This window comes from Rhinolophus hipposideros (genome assembly GCF_964194185.1).
Source record: "Rhinolophus hipposideros genome assembly, chromosome: 6".
Lineage (NCBI taxonomy): Eukaryota > Metazoa > Chordata > Mammalia > Chiroptera > Rhinolophidae > Rhinolophus > Rhinolophus hipposideros.
Window position 1 is genome coordinate 101,184,473 of NC_138052.1, and position 23,074 is coordinate 101,207,546.

The following is a 23,074-nucleotide window of genomic DNA, read 5'->3' on the forward strand; positions in this document are numbered from 1 at the left end:
TTGCTTAAAAATACTCCAGCAAAAAAGAAGCGGGGGGGGGGGGGGGGGGGGGAACAGATAACCACTGGGCTGGGTAAAATGCTGGCAGGTGTTAAAGCTGGTGACAGGCCGGAGGGGGTAGCATAGCCTGCAAACTCTCACAGTCAAGTCAACAAAGGAAGAAAGGAATATTATATTACTGAGTAATTAAATAAAATTTATACAGTGACGCTAAATTGACTATCCTCTTGCCTTGGGAAGACCCCTGTCCGTGTGGAAACAGGGTTCTTAGGCTTCTTCAGCTCCTGAAAAGTAAAGAATCAGCACAGCCTTCTGTCCCATCCTTGTCTTCAGCTGATTACTGACCATACTACGTATGGTTTATAAATATTTCAGATCCTGTTAAAACTGCAGGAAGAAAAAGAGAGAAAAAGAGTCATCCTTTCTAACTTTTTTAGGGAGAAGATCCTGGAAAACAGTCAGCAGCACATAGACACCTCCAGTCCACACATGCAGTAATATTCAAAATGCTCAGCCATAAAAATAAAGGCCTTTTATTTGGTTTTTCTACGTCATTACAGGAACCCAGGACAACACCCTTGAGCCCACGGGACTTGCTGTGGCCACACCCACACCTGCTGAGAAGCCCAGTGTCACCAGGACACATGGCCGCTGGGCGAAGCTCCGCTCTGGGTCACGGGGTCACCTTCTTGTACGTGATGTGAAGATGCTGAGTCATGGGCTGGGTAGTGGTTGCCATGGAGACTGTCTGTTCAAGTTTGCCTTCAGAATTCAGCCTGAATTTTCGCGTAATCTGAGCAGAACAAAACAAATACAAAATACCTTAGTTTTATCTTCCAAAGATTCAACAAATGCTTGATGTCCTGCCACAGGCCAAGTGCTCCTGCAGAGGCTGCAACATGTCACCTTGGTCATGAGCACATGACGGACACTTGGCTCAGAGCCACAGGCTGTGCCGAGATCCAGTGTCCCAACCCCTGGACCCTGCCTTTCCCTGCCCCAAGCTGTCCCCAGAAAACTGACACATGAACACGTGACCTGGTCCTTCCCATCGTAGTGTATTTGAATGAAGCCATCTTTTTTTGTCAACAAATGATACACTTTCCTGGATGAAAGCTGACCTTCCTGTGTGTTCCTTTCTTACCTCCCACCTTCACTCCATGGCTTGAACTGATGTCAGACATGTTCTTAGAAGACTCAGCAACCACTAATTCATGGGAACAGATTATGGCGCCATTTCCAACAAGAAAAGCTGTAGCATTCAAGGCGACAGATGACTCGAATGACCACTGTTTCAAGTGTTCCAGGACATGTCGGGGGCTCAGAAGTGGATGAAATGAACAGGAGTGCTGCTTTGGGCCGCAGCCAAAGGCTTTGTAACTGGCCAACCCTCTGGCAGAGAAAAAGCCAGAAAAGCCAGATTTTAAAGAGTCTATTTAAAGGCACCAGAGAACCAACCAGCAAGGCTGCAAGGTCCAGGGTCCCAGAGAGAAGGGAGTGCAGAGGGGAGACCCAACATGACCCCAGTACCTGCCATCTCCGTTCCCTCTGTACCGCTGGAGTGACTTCGGACAATGCCACCTGGACTTACACTCACACCACGCACAGGGTGGGTTTACATGCGGCCTGCCCCTCAGCCTTCAGCTCTGTGTCTTTGTGCCAAAGTCTCTGAACACACCCTGTAGCAGCCATCTTGCTCCAGAATAAGCAATTTGGCAGCACGAAGCAGTAAGCAAGAGGCAGGGAGCTGGCAGGGGACAGATCCCACGCACTGAGGTGGCCTCTGCCCAGTCCCAGCAGGGAAGGGGGTGCTGGGAGCAGCAGGGTAGGGCTGCCCACCGCCCCAGATGTGCACACACTGAGCTCTGCTCAGGCTGGGTAACTCCCATCCTGCAGTGTGGCCTCCAGCGTGCCGTCTCCCCATCTCAGAGATGACAGCCAGCTGTCACAGGGGCTCGCTCATAGCCAAAGCCAGCAAGGGCAGTGCCAGGGGACAGGCCCAAGAGTCACCATCAGGTCCTTTGGGCTTCGCAGCCCCTTGGATGCAATTTCTCATGCTACTTTCCTCTTTGGAAAGGTTTAAGTTGAGGCAGACGTACACTGCATCGCTCAGACTCAGCCTCTTCTGGAGTCCATGACCTCGTGACAAGGAAGCTGGTGAGGTAGATCACTGCCAACAACTCTGGTCATTGCGAGGCTGCCACACACCGGTCCCCATGTCAATAAGGCAGGTGGAAGCAACTGTCTTTGATGACTGCGAAGTTGGGCTCGCTCAGGCTGCTGGGCCCAGAGGCAGCGCACGCTCGCATTCTGCGCACGCCCCACAGCGGGGAGCCCCACTTCTTGGGGAGAGGCGGCCAGAGCCTCCGAAGCTACAGGAAAACAGTCCATCTTTTTTTGGGGGGTGGGGGACCACCCAGACTCACTGGATCAGCGTCCGCATTTAAACCCCTAGTCACTGACATATTCAAGGGCAAGGAGAACCCGTGCGAGTGACGTGCCACTGTTCTTCAAGTTGGTGATCACTATACAAACAAAAGGGAATTTTCTGATGATTGTTGGCTGGAGTAATGAACAGGGTTTAAAAAAACTGCAGCGGGAGGAGAGACAGGAGGCTGTGGCCACAGGGACTGGCAGTGGCCTGTTTGACGCTGCAGAGGCAGAACGAGTAACTGTGTGTGACACTGGGTGTGGGAGGGACCAGGGAGGACTTTGGTTCTTCAGTTCGTTCCCTGTGCACGAACCCAGACTGGCCTCGCCGTTCACTGAAATGGAGACGCTCCTCGTTTTAAGATCTTCCTCGCAGCCCCAGGAGGAAGAGCACAGCGCAGCGCAGCGTCTGAAGCCGACCGATGTGCCCACTCACTTGCCCCTGGCCCCCAGCTCTGCAGCAGCTGGAGACCCCTGGCAGACCTCTGGAAATCCTGCTGCCCAAACCACTCCCAGGCAGGTAGAGTCAGGACCTCTGCAGAGGACCCAGGTGACTCGGTGAATAGCCGGGCGGAACACCCTGCTTTCGCCTCTCTATTCCAAGGACTGGCAAGACCAAGTCACAGGTCTGACATTTCCTCTGCAAGACCAACAAACAGCCTGGCTGGAGGAGTTAACGCGGCCAGCAGAGGGAGCCAGAGTCGGAGCAGCTCCCACCCCAGGGCAGACATTTGCAGGGATGATGTGGTGGGCACGGGGCACAGAAGAAACCCCGCGGAGCCCGGCTAAGAGTGCACGATACCCCAAGACACGGTTCCTCACAAACACAGACCTTGGCCCAAAACAAAAGGTGCCGTTTCCAGCTCACTGAAAAAGTCCATCTTAACAATGGACAAGTTCCTATTTTGGCCAAGCACACTCACTTCTCCTAAACTGCACACACCCAAGGGAAACCTTATTGTGAGAGAAGTCTGAGTGAGGATTTCTTGATACTTTAATGTTTTTAACACGTTTTTTTTTTTGTTCTTGTTCTTGTTTTGTTTTGTTCAGTAGGAAAAAAGCAGGAAAGGAAGGGTTCGGAGAAAGGAAGATGGCTTTGCCTTTGCCTTAGGCCTTAAAATGAAGACATTAAGAAGCCACACAGGTCAATGGGCTTCACAGAACAAGCACCGATGCTGAGGCATGAAGAAGGGCGAGTGTGCTGAGCACAGAGCCTGAGTGTGATGCCTGAGACCTCCCAGACTCTGAAGGCCTGTCACCGTCTCTCAGGGACACGTGGCTGGTCACTATAGCGACGGAAGAAAGCAGGTGCACACCACCTACTGCTAACACAGGTTATTTTTCTTTTTCTTCCAGGATTCCCGAGATATAAGTGACACATAACATGTAGGTTTAAGGAGTACAATGTAATGATTTAATACATGTTTATATGATGAAATGATTACAATAGGTTATCACATCTATCACCTCACAGTTACCATTGTGTGTGCACACGTGTGTGTGCTGAGCTCTTTTAAGACCCACACTCTTAGCAACTTTCACATATACAATATTGTTAACCGCAGTCACCATGCTATACCTTATACCCAGGACTTACTTCTAACTGGAAGTCTGTATCCTTTGACCAACAATTCACCATTTCCCCAACCCCACCCCCTGGCAACCAGCATTCTACTCTCTATTTCTATGAGTTTACTGTTGTTGTTTTTTTAATTCCACATATCAGTGAAATCATGCAATATTTATCTTTCTCTGTCTGACTTATTTCATTTAGCTCAGTGCCCTCGAGGTCTATTAATGTTGTTGCAAATGGCAGCATTTCATTCTTTTTTGTGGCTGAGTAATATTCCTGTGTGTGTGTGTGTGTGTGTGTGTGTGTGTGTGTCTCACATCTGCTTTATCCATTCATCGACTTGATGGACAGTAGGGTGTTTCCATGTCTTGGCTACCAAATACAGGTTCTTGAACTGGGTGAAGGACTGACTTCACTGCCCTGGCAAGTCCAGTGAGTGGAACTTGTTTTAAAGCTATGGAGGCAGCTGACAACTATAACCAGAAGCCCCCTTCTTACTCCTAATGGGTGACAAAGATAGTAGGTTGCTGGAATGGGAGTGGAGTGAAGCACTATAAAGCAAACTGGGAAAAAGGGCCATTATGAAAAAAAGACACAGAAACAGAAAGGTGAAAACTTTACCTAATGGCTTAACAGCAAATTGGAGATAGAAAACAGTGACTTGGAAAACGGGTCAATACAAAATATCCAAATTGAACAATATAAAGAAAACAGATTGAATAAAAAACAGATTGAATAAAAATAAACAGAGTCTCAGGGACATGTGGGAAAATATTAAATGGCCTAACACATGTTTAATAGGAGTTAACAAGGGAAAAGAGAATAATAATAGGGCAGGAAAAATAGCTGAAGGAATAATGGCTAAAAAGCCTCAAATCTGATGAAAAACATCATCTTACAAATGCAGGAATCGCAGGAGACCCAAGGAAGATAAATATAAAGAAAACCATAGCTGGGAACATCACAGGGCTGAAATCCAAAGATAAAACTGAAATTTTGAAAATGACCAGAGAAAAAAGACAAACTATGTAGAGAGGGATGAAGAATTAGAGTTGACTTTTCAACAAAAACAACGAAGGTCAGAAGACAATGGAATATAAAGAAATTACTGTAAAAAAAATAATATACCTGTTGTCACAGAATTCTACATATGGCTAAAATATCCTTCAAAACAGGGTGGAGGAGGATTCTGTGAAGATGGTGAAGCGTGCAGCCCCCGATCTGTCCCCCTATCCAGACAACAACTACACTGGCCTGTCCCGAGCTGTGCGTCAGGCAGACGTGTGTGTGTTCCTGAAGCAGCTTGCACACAGCTTGTAGGAGCCACAGTGGGCAAAAAGGACCCTTCCTCCAAATACTGGGATCTGCACTCTGGTACCCAATTGCTGCTTCTGATCACAGAAGAGCAGGAAAGGTGAGCAGCCACTGTTGTGCAGCTCCCAGTGGTGTTGCAAGCCCAGCTCAAGGATGCCTCCAGCTCCAGTGACTTACAGGAGATTTAAAGGGCTGGTACTCTTTCACCCCATCTCATTTTCCCCTCCTTTTCACCTTTCAAAAACCAGACATTAAAGACTAGGGCATTCAGAAACAACTGCATACATGGGGGGGAGTAGAAAAGCGACTGCACATGCCCAGGGAGAGGCTCAGGAAAGACCTGCGAAGACCTTAAGTTTATACCTCAGGTGATCCTTGGCACAAAGACAGCCTACAATAATCAAAAAGCAAACTTACGACAAATACCAGCAAACCCTGGGGAAGAGGGAGAATCTGATATCCAGAGTTACAACGCTATTTCAAGAACAACAAAAAAATCACAAGACAAACAAAGAAACAAGTATGTTAACTGTTTCTTTCATTCTAAAGAAAACAAAAAACAGAAACAGCCACTGAGAAACACCAGATAGTGGACCTTCTGGACAAATACTTTAAAACAACCATCTTAAAGATACTCAAAGAACTAACGCGGTGGAGAATGTCAAGAAAATGATGTGTGAACAAAATGAAAATATCAGTAAAGACAAGAAACCAAAAATAAATTTTTGAAAAGCACAACAACTAAAATGAAAAATTCACTAGAGGGATTCAAAATCAATTTTGAGCAAGCTGAAGTAAGAATCAGCAAACTTAAAGATAGGACAATGGAAATTATTGTGGCTGAGGAACAGAAAGAAAAAAGATTTAAGTAAAGCAAACAAAGCCTAAAGGACGTGTGGGACACCAACAAACTGACCAAGATATGTATTGCGGGAATCCCAGGAGAAGAGGGAGAGAAAGGGTCAGAGAATATCTGAAGAAACAATGGTCTGACACTTTCCAAATTTGATGTAAGACATAAACATGCAAGAAGCTCAATGAACACCAAGTAGGACAAACTCAAAGATCCATACTGACATACATTATAATCAAATTTGAAAGCTAAAAAGAGACATCCTGAAAGAAGAGAGAAGCAACTCGTCACATATCAGCAGATTGCTCCTCAGAAACTTTGGAAGCCAGAAGGCAGTAGGCTGATATTTTCAAAATGCTGAAAGAAAAAACTGTCACAAGAATCCTATACTCAGCCTTTCAAAAGTGAGGGAGAATTTAAGACATTCCCAAATAAACAAAAGCTGAAGGAGGTCCTTACCACTAGGCCGGCCCTACAAGAAATGCTAAAGGAAGTCCTGCATGTTGAAATGCAAAAAACACACAAGACAGTCTCTTGAAGCTGCCTGGAGAAATAAAGATTTCAGTAAAGGTAAACACACGGCAATTAAAAAAGTTAATATTATTGTAACAATAGTTTAAAACTCCACCTTTTTTTCTACACGATTTAAGAGACTGATGCATTAAAAAGAAAAAACAACAACAAAAAAACACCCCACATTCATCAGTTTAGGTTTTTGGACACACAATATATAAAGGTGCAATTGGTGACCTCAATAACTGAAAGAGGTAAAACAGAACTGTAAAGAAGCAGAATTTTTGTATATTATTGAAGTTAAGCTGCTATAAATTCAAATTAGTGTTATAACTTTAGGATCTTAAATGTAATCCCCATTGTAGCCACAAAAAAAAATAAGAAAAAAGAGAAGAGAAGGTAAATAAAACATTTCAATTTAAAAAAAAATCAACTAAACACAAAACAAGACAGTAATGCAGAAAATGGACAAAAAAGCCATAAAGCATATGGACAACTAATCACACAATTACAGAAGTAAATCCCTCCTTATCTGTAATTATGTTAAAAATAAATGGATTAAACTCTCCAATCAAAACACAGAGATTGGAAAAATGAATAAAAACACATGGCCCAACTCTATACTATGTAAAGAGACTCACATTAAATTCAAAGACACAAATAGGTTTAAAATGAAAAGATGGAAAAATTATTTCATGCAAATAATAATAAAAAGAGAGCAAAAGTGGCTGTACTTATATCAGACAAAAAAGATTTTAATTAAAGTTAACGAGATGAAGACATTATAGATTAATAAAAGGTTCAAAACAGCAAGACACATGAGGCAAAAAGTGACAGAATTAAAGGGAGAAACAGACAGTTCTACAGTAACAGTGGGAGATGTCAATAATTCATTCTCAACAGTGGACAGAACATGCAGACAGAGGATAAGTGAGGAAAGAGACGACATGAACAACAAAATAAACCAGAGAGACTTAACAGTCATATAGAACACTCTACCCAGCAACAAAACACAATATTCTCTTGCGCACACAGGCGGGCTTTAGGATAGACATATGAGGCCACAAATTAAGTCTCAACAGATTTAAAATGACATATATTATGTAAAATTATCTTCCTCGACCACAATGGGAGTCAAAACTTACGGGATTCAGCAAAAGAGGTTCTAATAAATGGAAAATTTATACTTATAAATAAATTCATACTTTTTTCTTTTTTTTAAAGAAGAGATTGCAAATCAACAACCTAATTTTACAACTTAGGGAACTAGAAAAAGAAGAAACGAAACCCACAGCTACCAGAAGGAAGGAAATAATAAAGATGAGAGCAAAGGTAAATAAAATAGAGAATAGAAAAATAAATGGCAAATCAAAAGTTGATTCCTCAAAAAGATCAATAAAATTGACAAATCATTAGCTAGATGAACGAAGCAAAAAAAGATAAAAGAGTCAAATTACTAAACTCATAAATGAGAGTGGGAGGCTGGCCAGTTAGCTCAGTTGGTTAGAGAGTGGTGCTGATAACACCAAGGTTGCCAGTTCGATCCCCTCATGGGCCACTGTGAGCTGCATATTCCTTAAAAAAAAAGAAAGAAAGAAAGACAGAAATGAGAGTGGGAACATTGCTACTGATTCTATAAAGATTATAACATAGTCTGTACACCAACAAATTGTATAACCTAGAGGAAATGGACAAATTCCTTGAAACACAAAACCTACCATGACTGAATCACAATCAAATAGAAATTCTGAATAGTTCTATAACTAGTAAGGATATTGAATCAGTAATCAAAACTCGGACAAAGAAAAGCCCGGGACGGGACAACTTCACTGATAAATTGTTTGGCAACCTAAACATGTAAAGAACTAATACCCATCTTTCTCAAGTTATCCAAAAACTCATTTTATGAGTCCAGCACTGCCCTAGTATCAAAGCCAGACAAAGACACTACAAGAAAACAACAAATTTCCCCTATGTACACTAAAGCAAAATTCCTCAAAAAAAAAAAAAAATACTAGCAAACCAAATTCAGCAAGACAGTGAAAGTATTATATACCATAACCAAACGGGGTCTATTCCTGGAATATAAGAATGGTTCAAAATATCAGTAATTATTTTTAAAGTAAATGGATTAAACAATCAATATACCATATCTCATTTATAGAATGAAGGAGAAAACCCACATGCGGTCTTCTCAATTGATGCAGAAAATGCATTTGACAAAATTCAGCACCTTCATGACAAAAATACTCAAACTAGGAATATAAGGAAACTACCTCATTATAATACAGGCCATATATGAAAAGCCCATAGTGAATATCATACTCAGTGGTAAAACCTGAAAACTTTTCTTCTAAGCTCAGGAAGAAGGCAAGGATACTCATACACAAGAAAGAAAAAAATGCATCCAAACTGGAAAAAAGAAGTAAAATTATCGCTGCAGATGATATGAACTTATATGTAAAAAATCCTAAAACACCTACCAAAAACAAAAACAAAAACGAAGTTAGAACTAATAAATGATCTCAGCAAAGTAAATGGATATAGAGCCAACACACAAAAATCTGCTACATTTCTATACACTAACAATGAACAATACTAAAATGAAATTAAGAAAACAGTTCTATTTACAATAGTATCAAAAAGAATAAAATATTTAGGAATTAACCAAAGAAGTGTAAAACTTGTACAATGAAAACTGCAAAACATTTCAGAAAGAAGTTAAAGAAGACATAAATAAATGGAAACACAGCCCATGTGCATGGATTGGAAGACTTGACATCAGTAAGACAATAATAATACCCAAAAAGATCTACAGAGTTAATGAAGTTTCTATAAAAATCCCAATGATGTAGAAATAGAAAAATCCATCCTAAAATTCATATGGAATTTCAAGGAACCTTGGATAGATACAGTAATCCTGAAAAATGATGAAAACTGAAGGACACACACTTCCTGATTTAAAATTTACTACAGAGCAACAGTAATCAAAACACTGTGGTACCATCATAAAGACAGACATATAGAACAATGGAATAGAGAAATAAGCCCTCACCCATATGGTCACATGATTTCTGACAATGGTGATAAGACCATTCAACGGATCAAGGACAGTCTTTTCAACTAACGGTGCTGGGAAAACTGGATATCCACAAGCAAAAGAATTAAGCTAAACCCTTACGTAACAGCATATACAAAACAATAACTCAAAATGGATCAGAGACTTGAATGGAAGAGCTAAAACTATAGAATACTTAGAAGAAAGCAAAGGACAAAAGTTTTATGACACTGGATTTGGCAATGATTTCTTGGAGATGACACCAAAGGCACAGGTAATAAAAGAAAAAATAGACAATTTGGGGGCTTCATGAAAAATATTTTTTTAAAAATTTACATCAAAAGGCGCTATCCTCAGAGTAAAAAAGCAACCCACAGAATGGGCGAAAATATTTGCAAATCATATTTCTGATAAGAGACCGATAATCCAAAATATATAGAGAACTCCTAAAACGAAACAACAAAAAACAAACAACCTGATTCAAAAATGGGCAAAGGACTTGAATAGACATTTCTCCAAAGAAGATACAGGAATGGTCAACAAGCCCATGAAAAGATGTTCAGTATCACTGATCATCAGGGAAATGCAAATCAAACCAGAATGAGATGCCACCTCACCCGTCAGGTCGGTTACTACCAAAACCCCAGAAAACAGCAAGTGCTGACAGGATGCAGAGGAACCCTGGGCACTGATGGCAGGAATGTGAAACGGCGCAGCCGCTGTGGGAAACAGTGTGGAGGTGCCTCAAAGATTAAACGGAGTGACCATGTGACCCAGCGGCCCCACCTCTGGGTGTAGATCGAAAGAATAAAGCATGGTGTTGAGGAGACATCTGCACACCCACGTTCGCAGCAGCATTATTCATAACAACTAAAACGGAGAAGCAGCCCAAGTGTCCAAGGAAGAAATGTGGTCCATCCATACAAGGGAGTACTCAGCCTTAGAAAGGAAGGAAATTCTGACACCTGCTACGACACGGACAGACCTTGAGGACATCATGCTCAGTGAAATAAGCCAGGCACAAAAAGACAAATACTGTATGACTCCACGTATCTGAGGCACTTACAAAGTAGTCAAATCACAGAGACGGATATTACAATGGGGGATGCCAGGGGCTCATGGGAAGAGAGAACGAGAGTGTTTCGGTTTTGCAAGATGAAGAGTTCTGGAGATATATAATGGCTATGGTTGCACAATATGAATATACTTAATCACACTGATGTGTACACTAGAAAATAGTTAAGAAGCTAATTTTATGTTATATGTATTCTACCACAATACAAAATATCGGGGGGGGGGAGAAGTTGGGGGTAAAATAAACTCAAGAGAATTGCGGCTGGCAGACCTGCACAAGAAATACTGTCAAGGCAGGTCCTCAGGGTGCAGGGGACTGAAATCACTGGAAACTCAGAGTCACAGGAAAGAGGAAGCAACAGAGAAAATAGGAGGTCTGACAATTAAGTTCTAGAACTTGCCACTGTGCGCTTACATTGGCAGCACTGTACAAATAGCTCGGGAAGGTCTCATAACCTTGGTATATCAGTGTCTCACAGCTGTGTTCATGTTGACGTGTGGCGGTGTCTTGCTGAAAGGCGTTCACTATTGTTGCTGCGTGTTTTTGTGTGCCATTGTGAGAATGTCTGAGCTTGAATTAGAGCAACGAACAAACATCAAATTTCTTGTTAACTTGGCAAGAGTGGAAGTGAAATCAGGGACATGTTAGTCCAAGTTTATGGGGATAATGCCATGAAGAAAAAGCAGTGTACAAATGGATTAAACGTTTTTCTGAGAGAAAGAATGTGTCACTGATGAAGAGAGGTCAGGACAGCCAGTGAAAAGCAGAACTGACGAAAACTGCAAAAATTCGTCAAATTATTATATGAAACTGAAAAGCTTCTGCACAGCAAAAGAAACTATTGACAAAATAATGAGGCAACCAACTGAATGAGAGAAGATTTTCACTAACAGTTCCTCTGATAAGGGGCTAATATCCAAAATATACAAGGAACTCATGAAACTCAACAACAAAAAAACAAACAACCCAATTGAAAAATGGACAGAGGACCTGAAGAGACATTTCTCCAAAGAGGATATACAAATGGCAAATAGACATATGAAAAAATGCTCAACATCGCTAATCATCAGAGAAATGCAAATAAAAACCACAATGAGATGTCACCTCCCCCCAGTCAGAATGGCTTTCATCAACAAAACAAATAGTAACAAGTGTTTGAGAGGCTGTGGAGAAAAAGGAACTCTCATACACTGTTGGTGGGAATGCAGACTGGTGCAGCCGCTATGGAAGGCAGTGTGGAGGTTCCTCATGAAATTACGAATAGAATTACCATATGACCCAGCAATCGCTCTCCTGGGTATCTACCCAAAAAATCTGAAAACATTTCTCTATAAAGACACGTGTACTCCAATGTTCATTGCAGCTCTGTTTACGGTGGCCAAGACATGGAAACAACCAAAATGTCCTTCGATAGATGAATGGATAAAGAAGTTGTGGTATATATACACAATGGAATACTATTCGGCTTTAAGGAAAGATGATATAGTAACATTTGTGACAACATGGATGGATCTTGAGAGTATAATGCTAAGTGAAATAAGTCAGACAGAAAAAGCAGAGAACCCTATGATTTCACTGATATGTGGTATATAAATCCAAAACAACAAAAGAACAAGACAAACAAATGAGAAAGAAAAACTCATAGACACAGACATAATTTAGTGGTTACCAGAGGGTAAGGGGGTTGGAGGGTGGGAGATGAGGGTAAAGGGGATCAAATATATGGTGATGGAAGGAGAACTGACTCTGGGTGGTGAACACACAGTGGGATTTATAGATGATGTAATACAGAATTGTACACCTGAAATCTATGTAAATTTACTAACAATTGTCACCCCAATAAATTTAATTAAAAAAAAATTTCGTCAAATTGTGTGTCAAAATCGTCTACTGACTGTGAGAAGTATAGCAGATCAAATAAACATCGATAGAGAAACAGGAAAATCTTAACTGAAAATCTTGGCATGAGAAAGGTGTGTCCCAAAGGAGCTCTTGCATCACGACAATGCACCAGCTCACACTGCACTGTCTGTGAGGGAGTTTTTAGCCAGTTAACAAATAAATGTATTGGAACATGCTCCCTACTCACCTGATCTGGCCCCCAATGACTTCTTTCTTTACCCGAAAACAACGGAAATACTGAAAGGAAGACATTTAGATGACATTCAGGACAGCAGGGTAATATGACGACAGCTCTGATAGCCGTTCCAGAAAAAGAGTTCCAAAATTGCTTTGAAGGGTGGACTAAGCACTGGTGTCAATGCATAGCTTCCCAAGGGGAGTACTTCGAAGGTGACCATAGTGATATTCAGCAATGAGGTATGTAGTACTTTTTCTAGGATGAGTTTGTGAACTTAATTGTCAGAGCTCATAAGTGGACAACTCTAAGACATTATTTTCCCCCTCGTAATTTTTTTGCAAGTCAATTATTTAATGTAAAAGTAACAAGATTTATAGTGTGAGTGTGTGTGTGTATACCTTTTACATGTAAAAAGTATGATGACAATAGCACACACATAAAAGGGTAAATGGAATTATAAAGCTGTAAGGTTACAACATGTGAAGTGGGAAGGGGAAAGTGTCACCTATAAAGTGAGACCGGGATTATCCAAAATCAGTGTGAAGTGGGAAATGTAAGGGTACAATATTGATTATAAATAGTTTGATACATTTAAGATGCATATAGCCTCAAAGCAGCCATTAAAAAAACGAGATATACAGTTCAGAAGCTAATAGAAGAAAACAGAATGCTAAAAATATTTAAATAACCCAAGAGAACACATTAAAGGAAGAGACAAGGAACACAAACAAGAAAGAACATATGGAAGATAAGTCCAGATGGTGGACTTAAAACCACACATACCAATAACATTTATGTTAAATGTAAATGGACTAGGCACTCCAATTTAAATAGGGAGTTTTTGACCAGACAAAAATAAACAAATGAAACTCAAGACCACAAGAGATGTACATTAAATATAAAGAGGCAAATGTGCTAAATGTATACAGCTAGGAAAAAAGATGTACAACATAAACAGTAAGCCTAAGAAAGCAGGTGTGGTCATATTATCATCAAAGTAGCCTCAAGTTACCACATTACAAGCTATAAAGAGGGACGTTCCTTAAATATAATATGTGTATGTCATTATGTGCATGGAAATAAAAGAGCTTCAAGTCATGAAGTTAAAACAGGCAGAACCAAAGAAGAGAAACAGCCTCAATCATAGTTGGAGATTTTAACCCCTTAGTAATTAGACAGAACTACACCACACACCCGACCCAAATCAGTAGTAAAAAATGTGAATGACATTATCAATCGACTTGATGTAACTGGCATTTTCCGTCCACTACACTCATCAATTGTTTCGAGTGCACATGAAATATTCAAAAATTTAAATCGTATATTATTGTAGCATAAAATAACTAAGAGAAAGCATGTTCTCTGGGCTTTTAGAATTTAATTAGAAATCATTAACAATAGAATACGGAGAAAATCCTCAAATATTTGGAAAATAGGTTACACACTTCTAAATAAACCCTGTTCAAAGAAAATAATTAGGGAAATAAAATATTTTCAGCCAGCAGATAATAAAAGCACAATATATTGTGTTAAATGGAAATTTATAGCTTCAAATGGTATATTACAAAACAAAAAGGAGTTTAATATCAATGATCCAAGTTTCCCTTTAAGAAACCAAAAAAAAAAGAAATTAAACCCAGAATAAGAAATAAAATATGATGTAAAAATCTTCCAGTTTATATATTTTAGTAATACATCAATCCAGCAATAGCAAAAAATGGTAAGTCATCACAACCAAGTGGGGCTTGTCTAAAATGTAAGGTTGATGCAAAAAACAAAAATTAAAAGTATAAGGTTGGTGCAACATTTGAAAACCTAATTCATCAGATTACAAAACTAAAGGAGAAAAATCACATAATCTCAATAGTTACAGCTAATGCATGTGCCAGAATTCAACACCTATTTATGATTGTTAAAACTGGCAAACTAAAACCATAAGGAAATATAATTTGATAAAGGGTATCAATAAAAATTCTGCAGTTAATATCATCATACCCAATAAGGACAGACTGAATGTTTTCCCCCCTAAGACAGAGAACAAGGCACATGTGTCTATTCCTGTAACGGTAACACCTCATCTTCTTTTTTGAGATTTAAACCTCTAGTAGAATTCGATTTAACAGTATAGTTTAGACTTTTTCAAGGTATTGTTTTTTTTTTGCTTCTATCCACTCCTGCCAAACCTTACAGGCTCTGCTTACTATACATTTACTATGCATGCCAATTTCAATGGTTCTGTTTACTCCATACTGTATGCATACTTGGCTCAAGGACTTGAAATAAGTTTTTACCTCTGCATAAGACCCTTTCCTATCCCGGAAACAAACCAGTCTTCAGGAAGCACCTTTCCCCGCTCAGGACTTGCCTGACCAGCTTCCCCTTCCCTTTGTCCTGCCTCTCCTCACCAGCACATAAGCATAAAACCTTTTGGTCAGGCTTCGCAGAGAGGGAGGGGACAGGCTTAGGTGGGGGTGGTGGACAGGAATCTGCCACCTCCCGGAATGCCAGCATTTTGAATATACCTGTCCTCCAACCTGTCTCTCGAGTTTTGGCTCTCCTGCAGGAGCAGCCGGACCTTTAGCATGGTAACACTCCCACCATTTGTACTGACAATTATGCTGATGGTTCTGATGTAATGATGTTGGATCTGCCAGCAGTTTCTGGGTGTGGGCCGGGATCATGTCTCGTGAGACCGAAGAATGGAAACACGGACCAGGGGAGAGACAAAGAGTTGTAAAGGAAGATAGTTTATTGAAAGCAAAGGGTCAGAGCTCCCGAGTGGGAGGGGGTCCCGAATGGGGGTGCCCAGTGACTGAGGCAAAAGTTCTTACTTTTATACCTTCCCTTCCTGCTTGGGGAAGGGGGCTGGAGCCTTCTAATGGAATTCATCTATCAGGTTTGTGCTGTTTGCCCATCTTGAAGGAATTAACGAAATAAGCCATTCCTATCAGATCTGCTCCTTTGTCCGGCCAGAAGGGATTTGAGATAGTTTATTAACCTCAAGGGTGTTTTCTCATATCTCTGTCCTGTAGTGAAGGAGACATTCCAGACCTGGAGTTTCAGGACATAGCTGTTTTTTTGTTTATTCCAACAGGGACCCAGGGACACCCCCCCCCGCCCCCGCCGTCTACCTAGCAACATGCTAAGTAACTTGTCTCAGTTCACCTTAGGCATAAAGACTGAAAAGGAAGAAGAAATATTGCCTATAATAGCAGATGATATGATTGTCTATGTAGAAATTTTTTTTTGTAAAATGTTTTTTTACTTTTTTATCAAACCAAAAAAAATTCTGTTAAGCCATAGTAATTAAGACAGTGTGGTTCTGGCACAGGTATAGACAGAAGACTGAAGCAGGCCCGACTGGGACTCCCACTTTTAGAAAATTACCCAGAAACTTATAATTAACACCCTTAGGCTTATTGAGCACAAGATCAATGGTCTAGCATTCTTTCCAGGCTGCTGCTCCCATCATTGTTCCTGGGATGCCTGGGTTGCTGACCCCCGGAGGAGAATCACACGCCAGAGTCAGAGGGAAGGCTCCATGAGGAGCCCCCCACCTTGAACCAGCACGTAGCCTCAGGAGGAACGCCCAGATTTCCCCTGAGAATGTTAAGGCAGTTTTAAGGTGTTAACCTGCTGCCTTCTCAAATCACCGGTGCTCCTGTGTCTGTCTCTTTGCTGAGCGCAGCGCAGGCAGCATGAGCCCTGGATTCAGTTGCCCTCCTGTTTCAAGACCACTTGGGACAGGAGAGAGAACAGGCAACAGAGCCTGATGGGGGACGGTGCTCAGGACAGCAAGGAAGACAGGCCCTTCCAGCAGCAGCCCAGGGTAGCTGGTTGTGCCTCACTCAATTCCAAGTGCAAAAGGAAAGGTTTTAGGTCAAACTGTAAAGCTTCAATAAAAAAAAAAATTGAATATATATTTATTGACCTATTCTTAGGGAAGACTGCTCAAATAAGACACATTAAAAAACAGAATCCACAAAGAAAGAAACTGGTAAATTGAACCATGTATGACTGCAAACTTCTGTTTCTCAAAAATAATAAAAAGAAGTGAAAAGATACAGACTGGAAAGGTATTTGCAACATATGTAACTAACGAAGGGCTTATATCCAAAGAAAAGGAGCAATCGAAGATGGTCAACAGCCTCGAACAGGACTTCACGAGAGGATGGCTCAAGACCAACAGGACAAGATTGTCAACCTCACTGGTCATCGGAGAAGCTGGCCTACAAAACTCGATGGTGGAGTCCTCGCCTCAGGACGTGGGCAGCACCGAAGTGGGCAGGTTCTGAAGTCGGGGGCCTCTCGGACCCTCAGGATCAAACGGGCCTGGACTTGGTCCGTCTCAGGGCTGGTGTCGGGCACATGCCATGTGGACTGTGGGGGTCTCAAGTGACCAAGCACAGGCAGTGGGGTGACAGAAGGGTCGGGCTTCGGCGGCAGAGGGGCAGCAGCCCATCCCAGAACAGCGGCTCCCTGCTCTGCAGACGTCTCGCCTCCCACTCTCCTCCTGGCCTCCACTGTGAGCTGCCTCATCCCCTCATCTGCCCACGCCAACAAGGAGGAAAGGCCAACCTGAGGGGGGCGGCCAACCGCACTTGTGTGTGCAGGCTCTGGTCAGCAGGTCACTGGCAGAGCTGAGCCCTCCCTCATCCCCGCCCCCACAGGCCTCGCCTCCGCCTATTCTCCCTTCTGCAAAAGAGGCACTTTTTTGGTTTAATTAATAAAACACAACATTCATTCTCTAGTAAAAATAAGGAAACAAAATCCAAACAAAACTCATAAAATCGGCAGCCTCTGGCAAGTATGAGCAAGAAATAGAGAAGACACAGAAAAATACAAGGGAACATGGGTGGCAGATAAAATGAAAGCCGTATGTGTTGTTTTTCCCTAAAACTCTGAACATCTCAATGAAACTGGCACTTTTCCTAGGAAATGTAAATTTGCAAATGAAGCAAGGTAGGGGCCTGAGGTGAACAAGGCCAGCTGCCTTGCAGAGAGGTCACCACTAATTCCTGTAGGGACCACCCTTTGCAAGGGGACGGACACAGCTAACGAGCTCCCAGCTCACTTTGTGAATAGCTGATGCCCACACGGACATGATACCTGAAGAAACATTGAGCGTGTCGTGATTATGAGTGATCTTTGTAAGCCCACATGACTCACGCTTAGAAATTAATATAATTCACTGCATCGACAGCTTCCAGTGGAAAAAACACAGAATCCTCCTGAAAGAGGCTGCAGAACCCTTTCCTGAGGGTGTCTCAGTACACGAGTAGGATCCTTTGACGCGGCAACGGTTGTCCACCAGTGACAAGCCTACAGCAGGCATCTCACAAGGGCGAGACACAGCAGTACCTACCCCATAGCAGGTCAACACAAGTTCACTCTGCTGCTGTCAGCGCTGGGCCCAGATCCGGTGGTCAGATAGTGACAAACGTGGCCCCAGTCGACAGAAACACACAAAAACCAGAAGTTTCCCCATAACCATCAACAATCAATTAGATTATGATATGGAAACAGCATTCGACATACATTGCACTTACGTCTTCACCCTACCATGAGCTGTCCAAGACTAAGTGCCATGGAATGCAATTGTTAAGAAAAGCAATTTAAGAGTATCCATCACAATTTAGAATGTACCTATCCTTTGATCCAGCAATTCACCTGGGAAAAATTTATCCAATTGATCTGGATATTTTTGCAAAAGTGGGCAACACAAATGCAACAGTACATTGATGACAGGAAAGCAATGAACCTGAGAGCACCTCACTGTACACCAGCTAGGGACGGGCTGACTGAGTCATGGCGCGCCCCCACCCGGGTACGTGTGGTAAGTGGGGAAGAATGACGGGACATGGAGACAGAAAGGTGTCCACAATGAAGTGGTACGTCAGGCAGTGAAGTGGCATATCACGGACGGGCTCACCTGCTCCACGTGGGGCTCCTTGGCGAAGGAGATCCTGGCGATGGAGTGAGACGCGATGCACAACTCCTGCCCGTTCACCTCTCCCTCCTCCACCTCCACGATGCCTGCAAGGGAGGGCCGTCAGTCCACAGAGGCTCCCACAGCACTGGGCTGCCCTAGCTCCCACACTGTCTGCCATCAGGGCTCCAACAGCTGTGAACTGGGCAGCTGTCGGGGCCCTGAGGCCTTTGCCTGCAGTAAACCTCCCGGCATCAAGAGGGAAAAGATACAACTCCTCTTATAGCCGGGACAGGTGGTCTCCTGGAGCTGCTATCCCCAGGTGTGCCCGGACTCCAACATCCCCCATCAGACAGGCCCCCTGCGATCTGAGAGGAGGGAATGGGGCCGCTCTGGCTCCCCCGACGTCCAGCCCACCGACGCCCTGGGCAGCTCCAGTCCAGCCTGGGCTGGTCCTGACCACACCTGCTTCCAGGTAGTGAGACTCACCTGAGCCAGTGAGCAGGGAAAGGTCAACCAGTAAGTTTTGAGTAACTTCTAGTTCATGGACTGTTTTAGGATTACCTCCCTGTGGGGCAAAGCAGACCTCCAGACAGAGAGCTTTCTGCTGGACAGCGTGTATCCCTGCTCTAGCTTTCTCCCCGAGCCCGTCCCCACAGGAAAAGTCCTGTGCGCTCGTGGGGAAGGAGGCCACTGTGTACTTTACTGAAGGAACTATAAGGCGAAAAGAAAACTGGCCAGTCCTCACAGACGCTCCTACGGCCCACCCACCTCCTGGGGGACTGCCAGACATGGCAGACAGGGACCCGACCCCCACCTGTCCAAAGGCCTGATGCTTCCCACCCTGAAAGGTACCCACAGGATCACTCTGTGTCCCAAATGCCCCCACAAATGTGCCCGGGAGCAGGGGCCACCGGCCGGGGGCGAGCGTACCTGTGTTTTGTGCGCTGATGAAGGCCACCTTATTGGTGTCGGGCTCCAGGCGGATGAAGCCACACTCCCGGTGCATCGGCTTCCGCGTGTCTGGGTGGAAGGCGTTGAACCTGGACCGGGAGCAGGGAGTGAGCACAGGCGCGGGGCCCCACCCACCAGGGACCCTGCTTTTCGACACATGGAAACAAACACCAGACGCACCACGGGCACCGTGAGGACTTGGGTACCACGAGTGTGGGCTGTGGCCGCCGGCTGCATCAGGGCTTCTACTCCAGCCTGGAAGCACCCTCTGGCACCCCACCCTCACCAAACTGCTGGGCTCGTTGCCACCTCAAGGACAGCACCTGTTCTTTATAATTCAGGGTACCCTTCCCACAATGCCCTTTCGGCTGGTGCACCTCACATACTCAGTCCTCAGCTCCAAGACGTAAAACCCCACCCCAACACCTGGCCTGCCCTCTTGGGAGCCATCGTTTTGCCCACGAGTCCAATGGATTCTTCATAACAGTGGGAAACACAGGTCCTTAAGTACCCGCCTCATGACTGCAAATTCTTGGCTGTTGAGGACAGCTGAGAGGAGAGCACTGAGGCTTAAAACAACACCATTTCCCCAGCTCTGGCCTGTCCCTCGGCTGTCCCTATGACAGACACACCTCTAACAGAGCAGCACTGTGCCTACAGCCCACGTAAATGCACATGCCCTCCACTGAAAGCCCTAATAAAACACATCTTTGACCACCACACACACTCCATTGGCTTTACCAAAACATGTACTGTCTACTGTATTTCATTTTCCTTTTAATGCTAGTCACAAAATTCTCTATTGAGTTGTACCCCAGTTTTAAATCATGGCTTTACGTTGTGTGTTATTTTGAGTTATACAGAATTTCCACCTTTTGGGTTACGAGCAGGATATTACTTTGCCCTCATCCATTCAGTCAAGAATAATACAAAAACGTATGAGATAATGTTTTTAAATAAGATCTTCTAAATCCTTCTCAAGTTGCCAAGCATTATACAAATAGCATCAAGTTAATAAGATGCTTAAAATAATTAATTTTGCTTCCTTTTCCCCTGCTTCTGCCCCACCGCCCCCCGGTTCAAGCCGTTGCTTCTCAGTCTACTTGTGTAAGACACAGATCTTACATGCCCACATGGACAGTGACACCTGAAAAAATATTTAACATATCGTGATTAGGAGTGATCTTTATAAGGCCCACATGACTCACGCTTAGAAATTAATATAATTTTCTGCATTGACTGATGCTGGCATTCTGTGCCTTGCACTCCCCCCGCCTGAGGCAGTTGGTCACTGGTCACCAATTCACAGCAGCACAGAGTAGCCCATGGCAGCACGGCAGCCCACGGCAGTCCACACCGACTTCCAGATGCTCCCGGCAGCCCAGCTCCAGGGAGAGCTGTTGTTCACAATCTTAGCTGTAGAGGGCGCAGTTCACTGGCCCATGTGGCAATTGAACCTGTGACCCAGGTGTTAGGAGCTCAGCGCTCCAACCACCTGAGCCACCGGGCCGGCCCTAATATAGTTAATTGTGTAGTGGAGCTTGGGGAAGGGACAGTTTTATTTTTTATTTTATATTCGTCTTTATTGTTTAAATTTTAAGAAATGTGTGTTGCCTCTGTGATTAAGAATAAAAACCTTCTTAGCCACCTCCCCTGGTCCCCCCATGTCAGCACCCCACACTGCAACCTGCCTCCTTAAAAGCACACGTCCTCTGCTCTGTGTATGTGTGCGGTAGGGATGAAGGGGGTCTGGAGAACCTCAAAGTATTTCTGCTTTGCTGTCCAGAGGAGTCTTGGAACCACAACACTAACAGCTTCTTTCAGACCTCGACGTACTCAGGGGTACGTGTGAAAGAAAGCCCAGCTGTCTTCCTCTCAGTACCACCAGCCGAGGGAGTCGGCTGAGCGTGCACACAGACTTGTTTGTATGTGGAAGTAAGAAGCCTGGGTCCTGCCAGCCTGGCATCACCACATACACACCGAGCCGGAAAGTCCCACTGTTACCCATAGTGTGTCTCAGATGCGGGGTCAGGGACGGAAGAGGTGCCTTTCTGAAGCATGCCCAGCTCCCTCCTGTCCGCCCGACCCCTCTCACAGACACGGCACACTTACGAGAAGTTCAGCACGGGCTGGCCCACGTGGGAGATGTGCACCTCCTCTAGGTACCGGAAGGGCTGGAGTGTCGGGAAGGTCCCAGCGCCTGGTGGGTCCGACAGCCAGGTGCCCAGCATCCAGGACAGTGGCTCCACCACTGGGTTCATCTTGGGGGGCTCTGAGGACAAAAGAAGAGACAGTCAGGGGCTCCGTGCCCACTGGTCTCCTTCTAGCTGAGCCCTGCTGAGCTCTGTGTGGAAACGCACTCTTGGCGCACGCCTCGTCATTCCAGCTCGTCCTGCAGGACGCGAACAGCCCTGTCCTGTCAGAAGGGGAAGGAAAAGGCCCGGGAGCCAATGCCATCATGCCAGGTCCAGCTTAGGAACGCTGCTGCTCCCACACAGAAGGGACAACAGGGCCTGCAGGGGCTGGGGAGAGCCAGAAGCCCCACGGCCTCAGAGGGGAGCTGACAACAGTGGCAGTGCCAGCTCCCATGCCAGACCAGGGTGCCCTGGCACGGGGATCCGGTGACGGAGATAAAGGCAGAAAGGAGAACACAGAAAAGGGGACGGAGGGTTTCAGAGCAGCTACAATGTGGACAGCGCACTCCGTGGACAAGCCCCAAACGTGAACTTGGCCTCCTGAGAGAGGCGGCCTCTGGTTCGGGCCAGCCTTGCAGCGCCCAGGGGGCGTCCTGTAGACCGTCGCCCAGAAGGGCACCAAACTCTCATTCCACACAAAACCTAGTCACGGACGTGTGAGAGATAACACCCAGGCCTTGACTTGAAAGGGGCCCAGGGCCAGGATGCAGGGAGGGCAGGCTGGCTGGGCTCCCTTCTGGTCAGGAGGCAGGCCCCAGGCCCCCAGTGCTACTCCACCAAGCAGTCGGGGACTGATAGCTGCTCAGGTGAGCCTCAAGGGAGCGGTGTCCAGTCCTTATGCACAGTAAGGAAAAAGTGGGGGCTGGTAGAAGACAGGACTCTGTGCACTTGGCCCTGCCTCCTGCTGCCCATCAAGGGAGCCGAAAAGGAGGTGATTCCCAGATAAGGCAGGGACTCTTCTCCCAGCCCCACCCTGCCCTCCATGCCCCCACCACACCCCCACACCCGGCCTTGCCTCAAATCTAAGTGCTTTAATCTGAACAATGGAAAAGTATTAGAGGAGAGAAGCACACCCAGCTGACCGGTGCAGGAGAATAAAC

The 23,074-nt window shown here is 44.5% G+C and overlaps 1 protein-coding gene across 3 annotated transcripts in view; it reads right to left on the reverse strand.

Moving 5' to 3' along the window:
- Positions 1-517: 517 nt before the first annotated feature.
- The window catches only part of THAP4 (THAP domain containing 4), a 48,620-nt gene continuing 26,063 nt past the window's right edge, over positions 518-23,074 (reverse strand). For all 3 annotated transcript variants that reach the window (XM_081052438.1, XM_081052439.1, XM_081052440.1), the window contains 4 exons: positions 21,892-22,051; positions 19,759-19,868; positions 18,829-18,932; positions 518-793 (listed from right to left, as the gene is read on the reverse strand). In XM_081052438.1, coding sequence (XP_080908564.1) covers positions 674-793; positions 18,829-18,932; positions 19,759-19,868; positions 21,892-22,051 — 494 coding nt within the window. In that variant the 3' untranslated portion in view covers positions 518-673. The remainder of the gene's footprint in view (positions 794-18,828; positions 18,933-19,758; positions 19,869-21,891; positions 22,052-23,074) is intronic.